At 39.2% G+C, this 15,546-nt stretch overlaps 1 protein-coding gene across 1 annotated transcript in view; it reads left to right on the top strand.

The window, feature by feature from the left end:
- Nucleotides 1-365: 365 nt before the first annotated feature.
- LOC133546699 (gastrula zinc finger protein XlCGF57.1-like) overlaps nucleotides 366-15,546 on the top strand; it is a 299,733-nt gene continuing 284,552 nt past the window's right edge. Inside the window, exon 1 of the mRNA XM_061892492.1 lies at nucleotides 366-728. Within this exon, the coding sequence (XP_061748476.1) occupies nucleotides 542-728 (187 nt within the window). The 5' untranslated portion in view covers nucleotides 366-541. The remainder of the gene's footprint in view (nucleotides 729-15,546) is intronic.

Here is a 15,546-nt window from a genome sequence, read left to right as displayed (position 1 = left end):
GGATATATGAAGAGGAAAATGAGCAGCTGAGTGGAAAGAAGCTGTAATAATTCCAATATGCAAACCAGGAAAAGACCCGAAAGTGGCAGGTAATTATAGGCCGATAGCTTGTATAAAATAAAATATTATAGAGTAGGGTTCAATCTCGGTCCACACTCCATATCAGAAGGTGGCACTCTTAAAGCAGAAAAGAAGAAGAAGCAGAGCAGTACTGCCTTGTAATGTCAAGTGTGCTAACTGTCGTGAAAGCACATCGACACAGAAAGACGCGAGCAGGACGCTAATAAGTCAGTCTTATTATTTGTTCTCCCGTTTGAAATATTTATGGCCTATAAAATACATATTTGATTCTTTAGTAGAGGATAAAGTGGTCTGGATGCGCTAGAAGCACTGTGCCGCTTCTCGTGCTATCTTTGCTTGTTAGTTAGCTTAGCTCGCTAGTTAGCTTAGCTTGTTAGCTGCTAACAGAAGACACAGAAGTTATCAACACATCGCTAAGTAGAGATCAAGTGTGAGAGTAAAGTGTTGTGATTGTGTGAAAATGTCTACATTACAAATGTTGAGAGCGTTGGTGGATCAGCGACTAACTGCTGCCGTTGAAGAAATATTTGTAGTGTTAGACAGAATGATAGCAGAATACGAGGCGGAACTTTCTAGAACAAAAGAGGAGAACAATCAACTACTGGACGCTGTTTTCACGAAACATCAAGTTGTGTTACACAAAACAGGTTTGTTTACTTATTGCTTTCAAATGTTTACTCATTTGATATTTGACTAATAAGAAGAAAATGATATTTGGAATATTTAATAGATGGCGGAGTAGAGCAAGTTGAAAACTGAAGCTCCCCTGTGCATGCTCTAAAAAAAACTCTAAGCTACTTGGATTTCTGCCATAACTTTTTTTTTTCTTTTATGAACAACACTTTCCTCATTTTCGCACACATGCTACAAATTTCAATGAAAAAGGCAACAATGGAATCAGGATCGTCCTCGTCTCAAACATCCGTCGTCACTGAGGCCTACCTTGAGACTCTACTCAGGAAATGTTTCAATGACGCTGAGGTTAGATCCCAAAAGCGATTCCAGCGATTGTAGGATCGACTTGGGTCAATTCAAGATACTTTATCCAAGCACGCTGCCGACATAGAAACTGTCCGCAATGAAGTGTCTTCTATTGAAACACCAGTCCATAGCAATGAGGACACTATGCTCAAGTTCACCAGAAGGCTCACACAGATTGAGAAAAAAATGACAGATCTGGAGGACAGAAGCATTAGAATAATTGACATGAAGGAAGGCGAAGAAGGAAATAACACGCTGTCTTACCTGCCCGCCAACATCCCCAAGTGGTTCCCTGCCTTGGCTGCTCGTCCTCCGGAGCTCATGAGGGCCCCCCGCTCCAATCTGCCCGTCCCAGGACCATGATTGTCAGGTGTCTACGGTACATGGATAAGGACCGCATCCTCAACCAGGCTAGAAAAACATCCTCTTCAGCTCTCTAGGGAACTCTGTTGGCTTTGCCCCGGACTACAGTGACTACAGTGATTACAGTGACTACAATGACCACAGTGACTACAGTGACTACAGTGACTACAGTGATTACAGTGACTACAGTGACTACAGTGACTACAGTGACTACAGTGACTACAGTGATTACAGTGACTACAATGACCACAGTGACTACAGTGACTACAGTGATTACAGTGACTACAGTGACTACAGTGATTACAGTGACTACAGTGACTACAACGACTACAGTGACTACAGTGTTTACAGTGACTACAGTGATTACAGCGACTACAGTGATTGCAGTGACTACAGTGACTACAGTGACTACAGTGACTACAGTGATTACAGTGACTACAGTGATTACAGTGACTACAGTGACTGCAGTGATTACAGTGACTACAGTGACTACAGTGATTACAGTGACTACAGTGACTGCAGTGACTACAGTGATTACAGTGACTACAATGACTACAGTGACTACAGTGACTAGACTGACTAGAGTGACTACAGTGACTACAGTGATTACAGTGACTACAGTGATTACAGTGACTACAGTGACTACAGTGGTTACAGTGATCACAGTGGCCACAGTGACTACAGTGACTACAGTGATTACAGTGATTACAGCGACTACAGTGATTACAGTGACTGCAGTGACAGTGACTACAGTGATTACCTTTGAATACAGTGACTACAGTGACTACAGTGATTACAGTGACTACAGTGATTGCAGTGATTACAGTGACTACAGCGATTGCAGTGACTACAGTGACTACAGTGATTAAAGTGATTTCAGTGACTACAGTGACTACAGTGATTACAGTGACTACAGTGATTAAAGTGATTACAGTGACTACAGTGACTACAGTGACTACAGTGATTACAGTGACTACAGGGACTACACAGTGACTACAGTGACGCGACGGCCAAGCTGAGACGACCCTGCTCTCCACGATGTACAGTGCTCGAAAAGCTGTCTTTGAAGCCTTTCTCATCTATTGAGCAACTATCAAACTCTCCAAAGGCTCCCAACAACACTTTTTTGACAATCCAGCAGATTGGGGAATTAGTTAGGAAACTATTTTTGCATTTTGAAGTTGTTCTATATTTAATATGTGATACTTACTATGCCTCATACATATGTTATATATATATACATATAAATATATATATATATATATATGATATGTGTGTATATGTATGTTTATATATATATATGATATGTGTGTATATGTATGTTTATATATATATATATATATGATATGTGTGTATATGTATGTTTATATATATATATATATGATATGTGTGTATATGTATGTTTATATAAATATATATATATATATATATATATATATATATATATATATATATATATATATATATATATTTATATATATATATATATCTTGATTGGATTATCCAGAGGATAGTGCTCGATACCGTGATAGAGCGCAATAATAATAAGTTAATAATCAGGTTTCTTGCAACAGTTACATTCCTAGGAATGTAATCAGGTTTCTTGCGACAGTTACATTCCTAGGAATGTAACTGTCGCAAGAAACCTGATTGCCCTCTCAACGGAGGGTGCTTACAAACATCAGTGGTTTACCAAGCAAAGGTAACACGCAAGGACATTAACACATCCGACACGTACGTAGGATTAACCGAAGGAGCGTTTGAAACCAGATGGAATATTCACAAGGCCTCCTTTAGAAACCAGACTTTGCGGAATTCTACAGAACTCAGCAAGCACATTTGGAACCTCAAAGACAATAATGTTGAATATTCAACAACATGGCAAATTCTTGCATCCAGCACACCTTACAACAGTGGTAATAAAAGATGCAACCTATGCTTAAAAGAGAAACTGTTTATTATATATCATCCAGATCTGTCATCCCTCAACAAGCGCAGTGAACTCATTTCAACGTGCCGCCCCAGACGGAAACACCTCCTAGGTAACACATGAGCCAATCACCACGCCCCTACGCCTGCCTGTACCCACCCACTCTGTGCCCTATATAAACCATTGTATGTGAATGCTTCCATTAAAATCTCCTGATGATTGAGGGAACCCCTCATGAAACACTTCTGTAGAGATGAAGTAGTCTTGTGATTTTTCCCACACCTACATATATATATAGCCAAGAGTCATATATTTTTCCGTGTTTATGTATTGCCTGCAATGTGTGAGTGTATTTTTCTCTGTGTGTGGATGAGATTTTGTTTATGTTTTTGTTTGAATGGTCCAGTTGTTGTGTGCATGTTTGTGTTGTGTGTCTGTGGCCCACAGTCCTTGACCACATGCCCTCTTCTCTTGTTCATGTTTCATGAACAAAGGAATCATTTATCTGACCTTGATCACACACCCTCTTCCTTTTTTCATGTTCCTGAAATAACTCGATATGTATAGTTCTGATAGTGAATTCCCCTCTGAAATAGAGGAGAATGAAGATTTGATGAACTCCCAAAATTTGGAATCAATCCATTTTTCTGACCACATCAACTGCAAATCACAAAGATTTATGAGAGGAATGGATCCAGATAGAAATGCTCCTCAAAAGACCATCAATGATTGTTTATATTATACTGATGTCACATTTGATAAAACATTTATGCAAGATGATAACATATCTCTAGTACATTTTAATAGCAGGAGTCTATACTCTCATTTTGATGATATTCAGGACTACTTGAGTCAATTCAAATCTCCATTTAATATTATAGGTATTTCAGAGACGTGGATGAATGAGAAGACATGTAATGAGTTTGAATTAAATGGGTATGAAATGTTTTGCACCAACCGTAAAACTAAGAGAGGAGGAGGTGTGGCTCTGTATGTGGACAAAAATATCAACTGTAGTATTGTAAATGATATGTGTTTAGCTGTTGAGGAACTCTTTGAATGCGTCACTGTGGAATTATCATTTTCAAATAGGAAACACATTATTGTAAGCTGCGTTTATAGAACACCAGAATCCGACTTGAAAATATTTAACGAATGGATGGAAAAATTATTAAAAAGGAACAAAAAATATATAGTATGCGGTGACTTAAATATTAACCTTTTGAATCCTAATAAACACAAACACAGCGCAGAATTTATTGACCGCATGTTCTGCATGGGCTTATTCCCACTGATTACACCAGCCACAGGAATCCCAACACACAGCACCACACTTATTGACAACATATTCTGTAACATTGTGGATCAGACTGTAACTGGAGGCTTGTTAGTGAGTGACCTCAGTCATCATTTACCAGTGTTCATGGTGTACAATAATAACTGCAAAACATCCAAACCTGGAATTAGTGAATATTATCAAAGAGCCACAACTGAACGATCATTACCAGCACTTAAAAATGATTTAGCGAAACAAAACTTGGATTCTGTTTTCCAAACGTCAGATATAAATGCAGCATGTAATTTATTTCATGACATTTTTTTCTGACTTTATGATACACACTGCCCCATCAAAAAATGCACTATAACTAACTCCAAAAAAACTCCATGGATAACCAAAGGGCTTGCGAACGCTTGCAAAAAGAAAAATTATTTATATAGGACTTTTCTATAGGCATCAAACCATAGAAACTGAACAAAAGTACAAAACACATACAAATAAATTAACCAGCATATTAAGAGCAAGCAGGAAAGAATACACCAGCAAACTATTAATCCAAAAGAAAAATGATATAAAGGGAATTTGGAAGGTATTAAATACAATTATTGGGCATTGTTCAAACAGTCCTTGTTATCCCGAGTTTTTTGTTGAGAACGACCAAATCATAAGTGACAAGAAGATGATTGCTGACGGCTTCAATATGTTTTTTGTTAATATTGGACCTAAGCTGGCAAAAAAAATCCCAATTAATGATGAACAGCCCATGGAATTTATTGAAAAAAATCCTTATTCGATGTTCCTTACTCCGACTGTAGAAAAGGAAGTCTTGGAGGTTATTCAGAAGAGCAAGAACAAAACATCACGTGTACGTGACATCTATGACCTCGACATGAGGACGGTCTGGAACGTAGCAGAAGAAATCATCAAACCATTCACACACATCTGCAATTCATCTTTTCGACTTGGACAATATATATATTTAGATTTAATTTATACACTAAACATGTATTTAATATTTATACACTAAACAAGTTCTTAATATTCAATTATCAAACAATTGTTTAATTAATATTTATACACTAAGCAAGTTTTTAATATTCATATATTAAACAGTTGTTTAATTAATATTTATACACTAAGCAAGTTTTTAATATTCATATATCAAACAGTTGTTTAATTAATACTTATACACTAAACATGTAAAGGAGGAATTGGAAGTCTGGGACACTAAATAAGGCACACTTGGAAGTAATGAAGTTCTTTGTGTGTGCAGTTGCGGCAGAAGTCCACAGGAGGGCGCACGTTCCCTCTTCATATGTCTGGTTCTCTCTCTCTCTCTCTCTCTCTCTCTCTCGCTCTATATATATATATATATATATATATATATATATATATATGTATATATATTTAATTTATACGCTAAACATGTATTTAATATTTATACAATAAACAAGTCCACAGGAAGGCGCACGTTCCCTCTTCATATGTCTGGTTCTCTCTCTCTGTCTTTCTCTCTCTCTCACTCATTCTCTCTCTCCCTCTCTCTCTCCCTTTCTCTTTATATATATATATGTGTATATATATATATATATATATATATATATATATATATATGTATATATATTTCATTTATACGCTAAACATGTATTTAACATGTCTTACTCTCTCTCTCTCTCTCTCTCTCTATATATATATATATATATATATATATATATATATATATATATATATATATATTATATATATTAGGGCTGGGCAAATTGATGCGTTAATTACGAGTTAACTCATCAATCTATTAACACCGACAATTATTTTATTGCACATTTGCGTATGTTGTTTACATGCTTTTATTTTGTTAACGCCTTTTCTTAACAAGATGGCGTCGCCCGGCGTCGAAGGGCTCTTGGTAAAGATGGAACATTTGGCAAAAACACCGGACAATTCTGCAAATTTCATGGCTGGTTTACAGCGTGGTCACTCCGGGATCACTTACGACCGCCAGACAATTCTGAATGTGGATAGATCGGGCCGTTTTGGACTGAATGACGCGTGCTTGGTAGACCGGCTAGCTAGCATGGGAATACTTTGCCGGCTACATCCAGCGGCCTGTGAAGTATGAGTATATGTGTTGTCTGTCTATTTATCAATAATGCAGACCAGGAGTGTTGGCTGAGTTCTTAACGTTTGCTTTCAGAGTCTGCATATCACAACATACAAGATGCTGTCATGGCGACACACAACCTATACCGGGCTACCGCGCATGCTCGTCACTCCTGTTGCATGCTGGGTAGGTTAGTTATTTTTTTCCCTGGCTCATAACATCACAATATAGTACCATGTATATGATGCGTTCAGTTTATCAAAGCACCAAGCAAACAATCGGAAAATTCCCATCATATCAATTCCTAGATATGGTCATGATTATTTTAAGTGCACTACGCAGAATAAACATAACATTATTAATATTGCTACTACGGATAATTTGATCAAAAATCCCCTAAAACAGCCCACTACCTATAATATAGGTTTTTTAAACATAAGATCCCTGCTAAAAAAAATGTTTCTGCTGTTACCTCAGAAATTGCCTGTTCAGATGTTATGATTGTGGCTCAGAGATTTGTATGTAGATTATATTTATTTTCCATAACAAACAGGATAACTTAAATACCCTGGTAGTGGCAATAAGCTTAAATGTTTGTATTTACATTTTTTGAGTTGATTTTCATCAAATATGCTATTTAACTGCTACTGTTTAACAAGAACTGATTTAAATTGTGTTTGCACAACAAATGTTTTGGCGCTTTTGTTCATGTGAGAGAATATTCCAATAAAGGTGCACTACACACTACTTTTGAATTCATTATTGGGCTTTGCGTATACAATGCAGTTAATCACGATTAATCAGAGGAAATAGTGCGATTAACTTCGATTAAAATTTTTAATCGTTGTCCAGCCCTAATATATATATATATATATATATATATATATATATATATATACATATATATATATATATATATATATATATATATATATGTTAAACATGTATTTAATATTTATACACTAAACATGTATTTAATATTCATATATTAAACCGTTTTTTAATTAATACTTATACACTAAACATGTAAAAGACAAATTGGAAGTCTGGGACACTAAGTAAGGCACACTTGGAAGTAATGAATTACTTTGTGTGTGCAGTTGCAGCAGAAGTCCACAGGAGGGCGCACGTTCCCTCTTCATAAGTCCGGTTCTCTCTCTCTCTCTCTCTCTCTCTCTCTCTCTCTCTCTCTCTCTCTCTCTCTCTCTCTCTCGCTTTCGCTCTCTCTCTCTCTCTCTCTTCTTTCCCTCTCTGTCTCTCTCTCACTCTCTCTCTCTCTCTATATATTTATATATATATACATCCGTCCATCCATTTTCTACCGCTTATTCCCTTTCGGGGTCGCGGGGGGCGCTGGCGCCTATCTCAGCTACAATCGGGCGGAAGGCAGGGTACACCCTGGACAAGTCGCATGTATATATATTTAATCTATATATATCAATTATTTATACACTTGTGGAGGAGGATTGTGATTAGCGCACAGTTAGAGTGGAAGTCAGCGACCCCGTCTGGGTGACTGGAGACAGTGCACCCTCAGACGGGGGCGTGGCATGTGCTGGCTGAGAGACACAGCTGTCAGATGATTAGTTGGCGCAGGTGGTACGTGTTAGACTAATCATCTGTTGTCCTTAAAAGTGAGCGGCCGAGTGCAGCAGTGGAGTTCAGACTGGAGAGACGGAGAAGTCAAGAGAACTGTGTAAGACAAAACTGAGCGACTGAAAAGTGGCTACTGACCTGTATTGCAAATTGTGGGATTAAAAACTTCTCTCAACCCGAGCAACTGGCTTCCAGCGGATCTATGTGAGTAGAAAGCTTACAACACTAAACAAGTTTTTAATATTCAAATATTAAACAGTTATTTAATTAATACTCATACACCAAACATGTTTTTAATATTCATATATTAAACAGTTCAATGAGCTCAGAAATGATCATGTAGGAAGCTGGAACGCAAATGGCGCACGACTAAACTTGAGGTGCACCATCAAGCATGGAGTGATAGTTTAATAACTTATAAACGCATGCTTACCTTAGCTAAAGCTAATTTTTACTCAAATCTCATCAGCCTTAATAAAAACGATCCTAAATTTTTGTTTAATACAGTAGCATCGCGAACCCGACAAGGGACTCCTTCCAGGAGCTCCACTCACTCGGCAAATGGCTTTATGAATTTCTTTAAAAGAACATTTAACTTACTAGAAGGGAGATTAAAGACATTGCGTCCCAGCTACAACTGGGTTCTATTAACATAGATACGACTGTGATGTTGAATTGCAAGATGGGAAAATCCAAGATGGCGCCAGTGTGTGCTGTGGCCTGCCGTCTCTCGCTGTCAGTTCTGTTTGTTTTTGTGCTGTTCACGTTTTTTGTTGTCCCTGTCAACTCACTGTTTGTGTATGATCGCCAAACACTGTTGGATCTGTGTCCCTCTCACACGGACATGATCATCTTGGACGTTGGTTTTTCGACGTCCAAGTTAGCGTTCTCACCTGGCCGGATTCCTCCTTTCCTTTTTCGCCCACTGGCTCCTCCCCCCCGGCGAAAGCGCCACCGGCGCCGCGGCAAACGTGGCGGCCAGCTGGTGAGAGTTAGGGCACTCCTGGCCCGCCTTTCCGTGGCTTCCCGAAGGAAGTATGGTCCGGTACCTGGTCTCTTCCTGCACCCGCGTTCGCTGGATCCCCCCGGGTCCTGGATTGTGCCTGTTGTCGGTCTGCAGAGGGAAGCTCACCCGCCTCGCTCCTGCTGTCCCCGCCCCCGGAGACGCGGCGTGAATTCTTGCCACCTGCGGGCTCTGTGTCGGGCCCCACCTGGATTAGCAGCGGCCTTGGACAAGCCGGCCCCCGTTAAATTCGGTCTTGTGAACGCAAGATCCTTGACCAACAAAACATTTATCCTGAAGGATTTATTGGTCTCCCGCGGACTGGACCTCCTCTGTTTGACAGAAACCTGGCTGAGAGTTGGTGAGTCCGCCACTCTTAATGAACTTCTGCCTCCGGAGTGTTCCTACTTTAATTCTCCGCGGTCGTCCGGCCGAAAAGGAGGAGGATTAGCAGTCGTTTTTAAAAATGACTTTAAATGCCGTCAGATCCGCCTGCAATCCTCCTTTTCAAGCTTGGAACTATGCATGTTTGAACTGGGTCTTTCTGGTGTCGTCCTGTGTGTCGTCGTATATCCACCACCCAAGTACCACAAAGACTTTATAAATGACTTTTCTCAATTTCTGGCCGAAATCCTGCCCAAATACGATCGTGTCTTAATTGTTGGATATTTTAATATTCACACCTGCTGCCCAGACGAACCTTTATCCAGGAGCTTCCTGAATGTCATTGACTCTTTTAACTTTGTACAGTCTGTGTGTGGTTCTACACATGAACGCGGGCATACACTAGACCTCATACTGTCTTATGGTTTTATTGTTGACAATGTTGTTATTGGTGATGCGGTGTTCAGTGATCACAGTCCTGTTATGTTTAATTTAACTTTTGAACCTGATGTAAACCCGCTTGCCGTGCGTCATGCGCGTGTTATTAGGTCTGACACCGCAGCCACCTTTTCTCCTTTGTCCATGCAGAGTATATCACACCCTGCAGACACTCAACAATTGATGTGCTCTTTTCTTTCGACATGTTCTAAGATTCTGGATAGTATAGCGCCCCTCAGAGCTATACGTCCCAAACTAAAACAGGAGCCTTGGCTCAATGAAAGCACACGCACAGCTCGGCTTGAGTGGCGAAGGGCGGAGCGCAAGTGGAAAGGGGATCACTTGGAAGTCTCCTATCAAATTTTAAAAGAAAACTGTCGAAATTATCAAAGTGTGGTTAAAGCTGAGAAAACAAAATATTTGTCAGACTTCATTTTAAATAGCATCAGTAAGCCACGTGTTCTTTTTAATACTATTAGTAATGTTCTTAAACCGAATCCAGCCACTTCACTGGAGATGACAAGTGAAACTTGTGAAAAATTTCTCTCCTTTTTTAATCATAAGGTTGCTTCTATTCTGGCAAATCTTTCTCGTTTTCCATTAAGTTTTAATGTGGCCACTCAGTGCTCGACTGTGTTCTGTCACTTTGAGCCTGTGTCCATGCCTGAACTTACAGGAATAGTCGGCAAGCTAAAACCCTCGTCATGTCCCACAGACTCAGTCCCCCCTCGCTATTTTAAAGAAATCTGGGACACTATTGATTTGTCTGTTAGGAACATCATCAACAGCAGCTTGATTTCTGGCTGTGTCCCCTCCCTTTGTAAAAGAGCTGTTGTTGAGCCTTTGATTAAAAAAACAGGTCTTGATCCGACAAGTTTGTCAAATTATCGGCCCATTTCCAAATTACTTTTTGTGTCAAAGATTTTGGAGAAATGTGTTCTGGCACAACTGCAGCCTTTTTTAGATGAAAATAGCACTTTAGATCCATTTCAGTCTGGATACAAAGCTTTGCACAGTACTGAATCTGCACTTTTAAAGGTTTTTAATGACTTGCTTTTAATGTCTGATTCTGGCAGCTCTGCCATTTTAGTGCTTTTAGATCTTACAGCTGCCTTTGACACAGTCCACCACACAATTCTTTTAGAGCGCCTGAGAGACTGTGTGGGTGTCAGGGGGACTGCGTTACAGTGGTTCAGATCTTACCTGTCTGAGAGGTCCTTCTCTGTCAGGCTGGGGGACGCCACCTCCTCTTCTGCCCCGCTTTACTGTGGTGTCCCCCAGGGATCTATTTTAGGCCCCATCCTGTTCGCTCTTTATCTCCTTCCTCTTGGAGATATTTTTAAGAAACATGGAGTGTTTTATCACTTTTATGCAGATGACTGCCAAATTTATATGCCGATTTCAAAAAGCCACGGCCCCCTGACACCCCTTCTTAACTGTCTATGTGACGTCAAGGCTTGGTTAGCCCAGAATTTTTTAATAATGAATGAGGGAAAAACGGAAATTTTAGTTTTTGGTCCGGCCCTCACTGACTTGGGACCATCGGACCTCATCCAAATTTACACTCCTGCGCGCGCTCTGAGGTCCGAGAGCCAGTTCCAGCTCGTGGTGCCCAAGACCAGACTTAAGACAAGGGGAGACAGGGCCTTTTCTGTGGTCGGCCCTAAGCTCTGGAACACTCTGCCCCTCCATGTTCAAACTGCTTCCACAGTGGAGTGTTTTAAGTCTCGTCTTAAATCCCACTTTTATTCTTTGGCTTTTAAAACTATGTGAGTTGTGTGGTCCTCTGTCCTCTGTTGTCCTCTGTGTTTTTTATACATTTTGATTTCTATTTTACTGTTTTAATTGCTTTTACCCTTTAAAATTGTTTTTAATCATATTTTGTTTTTATATTGTTTTTATATTGGTTTTATATTTATTTATTTTGTGTTTTTATTCAGTCATTGGTGGAACATAAAGTTGTTTTTTTAATATTGTTTTTAACATGGCTGTGCAGCACTTTGGAAACGTTCTTGTTGTTTAAATGTGCTATATAAATAAAGTGGATTGGATTGGATTGGATTGACAAAGATTGAGAGAAAAGTTGAGAATAAAAGTAAAAATGGGGAGAAAAGGAGAGAATGAAGGTGAAAACAGATAGAAAATGAGAGAAAGAAGGTATAGAGTATGAATATTAAATACAATCAGGTGAGCAGATACCTCAGCTGGGACGAGTTATCTAATCACCTGTTTCCTTTATCAGCAGCGTTGGAAACCATGAGAGGGGATGGCGATTGAGGAGTGAGAGCCAGACGAAGGAGATCAGGAGAAACGCATGTCATTGAGAGCTGAAAAGCTGAAAGAGACATTGAGCACAAAAAGAAATTGTAAAGAAATAAAAAGTGTGTAACCACTGAACCAGGCGTGGTGTTTCCGGGGAGGGAATGGAGGATCCAGGACGAGGATCTCCACAGGGCTATATAAATAAACATTGATTGACATTGATTGATTGATATTTGTTGTTGCTCAGGTGGATGGTGGATGGACTGTGTTGGTAAAGCTTGGCTTGACTGCTGCTGTGTGAGGGGTTGATAGTCTTGAGCCTGGGGGTTGAGAGTGACTGCTGGTTCCTTGGTTCTTTTTAAGTAGGAGCTCATGCCATCAGATGCTGTGTGTGAGGAAGCATGAAGGCTGGAAGCTTTTAAAACTGCTAATTTTGCATCAGCAGCTGCCAATTGAGCATCCAGGTCCATCATTTCCTTTTTCTTTCTGATTTTTTCCCTCTTCTCTTCCAATTTCTTTTCGATATTTTCTTCCTCCTTTTCCAATTTCCTTTTAATCTGTAGTGACTCTTCTTCCAATATCTTTTTGATATTTTCCTCCTCCTCTTCCAAGGCAGCGAGGGCAGCCCTGTCGGCCTCTGCCTGTCTGCGAACTGAGGAGGTTCTAGAATTACTAGAACCAGACCGTGTGGGACTCCCATGTGATTTGTGACTTATATTACTAATGCTGTCATTTGGATTAATTTCGTTTTCGAAATCTTCCATATTTTCCAGGGTTGGTGTTTTTATCCAGGTGTTAACATGCTCAATGAATTAATGTAGATTGATTAATTTGGCTTTGTACCATATGTCGTGATTGATTTGGTCCTCTGTTGGTAGAATTGGTAGGAGGGATGTGTGTGCACTTGCGGTTTCCTTTATAACATTGAGATATTTGGTGAAAGCAGATTGCACGTCCATTTTGTCCTCTCCATTTTCCATCATTTCCATGATATGTTTCTGCATGTTGCTTGCCTTGTTTAATTTAGATCTTCTCTCCTTCTCAAGTGTTTCAATTCTGTGCATTAGGGCTTTTGGTGTCATTTTCACTGTGCGTTTTTTTTTTTACATCAGATGTTTGATCTGTGTCATACTTGCCAACCTTGAGACCTCCGATTTCGGGGGGTGGGGGTTGGTGGTGGGGGGCATGGTCAGGGTGGGGCGTGGTTGGGGGCTTGGTTAAGAGGGAAGGAGTATATTTACCGCTAGATTCATAGATTTACCAAGTCAAGTATTTCATATATATCAATCAATCAATCAATCAATCAATCAATGTTTATTTATATATCCCTAAATCACTAGTGTCTCAAAGGGCTGCACAAACCACAACACAAAACACCATATATATATATATATATATATATATAAAATAAATACTTGAATTTCAGTGTTCATTTATTTACACATTTACACACACATAACACTCATTTACTCATTGTTGAGTTAAGGGTTGAATCGTCCATCCTTTTTCTAACCATATGCAAGTGCAGTAGATGGCAGTATTGTCCTGTTTAAGAGTTTCACAACAATGCTGTTTGGCAGACGAACTGCTTTACGGTAGACGAAAACGGACTGCTGTTGTTGTATGTTGTTTTACCACGCTGGGAGGACGTTAATGAAACTGCCTAACAATAAACCCACATAAGAAACCAATAACTCGCCCTCGATCATTTTACAGTTATAACATCATTGGGCAGACACGCTCTTTATACACGTCACTCAGGTCCGCATGGAGCTGGAGGGGGCGTGGCCTCCAGCTCCGCCTCAATTTCGGGAGAAAATTGTCCCAGGAGGTTTTCGGGAGAGGCGCTGAATTTCGGGAGTCTCCCGGAAAATCCAGGAGTGTTGGTAAGTATGATCTGTGTCCACCTGTTTTTCCATCCCTGCAGGTTGTGACTGATTTTCAATCATTTCTGACAGTTCAGCCTGTGAGGGTTCCATTTGACCTTTAATTGTATCACACATTGAATGCGTTACTTTTGATTCCATTAACACATGATCATGCATTTCCAAAGCATTGTATTTTCCTTTCCCAGGATCCATGATAATGCACAACCCACAATTCAAAATCAGATCAAATATATGGAAACCTTGTTAATGTCACTCAAAACACCAAACATCAAAACTGCAATTATTCATTTGCATTTGTTCAAACCAAAACCTCACCCACGAACGGGCTTGGACAAGGAATTATAAAACATCACCTTGTATATTAAATGTACCCACAAACGGGTTGCAGTCATGCACAAAACCTCCTGGAAAATACCCACTTTCGGGTTCAATAACATTGAATATTAACCACCAATGCATTGGATTTTTTGTTGCTGTCTTTGTGTGCACACACTGTTATATGGCCATATATTACATACCTTTACTTCATGCTGGCCTGTGACTTTGTTCTTGTCTTCAAAAGATTTTCTTCGAAAAGAGTTCCATATCTTTGAAAAGAGTACACAACTTCAAACAGCGCTGCTCAGCTGTCGCTCCAAAGTGATATCTGTTTGTCGAGACATTATGTATTTTGCATCTAAAGGTCGGAGGTTCTGATGATAGTGAAAGCTAAGAGATGAACAATGTCTCCCTCGTTCAGAATACGCAAATTCACACTTATTTAGTTAGTTCTCGAATAAAATTGGAGTTTTTGCCCCATTTGAGAAAAATCCCTCAGAGTATTTTACTATTTCTTTTTTTTTTTTACTTAAATGAAATGCTTTGAAAATAGAATGTGAGGTTACAGTGCACTTGACCTTAACATGTATAATAATCATAGTTTGAGTTTGTGCCAAATTTGAGGAAAATCTATCAAAGAATTCTTGAGATATGGCTTTAACAATGTGCTAAGTTAAGACAAAATAATAAAAACAAATATATAAAAAAATACCCAAGACCTGCTGTCACATTGTTTTGTTCATGTAAACATTGTTTTATACCATATTGTGTACAGATTCTAAACTGTAATGCAGTTTTTGGTGTATTTCCATTTTTCATCATTATTCGATATTTTGATTGTTGTCAGCCATTTTGGGCCAAAGTGTTCTTTATTTTATTTTATTTCTTTACTTCCTCTTACAACAAAGTATCTGCTGAAAA

The sequence above is a fragment of the Nerophis ophidion genome, unplaced genomic scaffold (assembly GCF_033978795.1).
Source record: "Nerophis ophidion isolate RoL-2023_Sa unplaced genomic scaffold, RoL_Noph_v1.0 HiC_scaffold_38, whole genome shotgun sequence".
Classification (NCBI taxonomy): domain Eukaryota; kingdom Metazoa; phylum Chordata; class Actinopteri; order Syngnathiformes; family Syngnathidae; genus Nerophis; species Nerophis ophidion.
The sequence above is the reverse complement of the archived record's forward strand: the minus strand, read 5'-3'. Positions and strand labels throughout refer to the sequence as shown.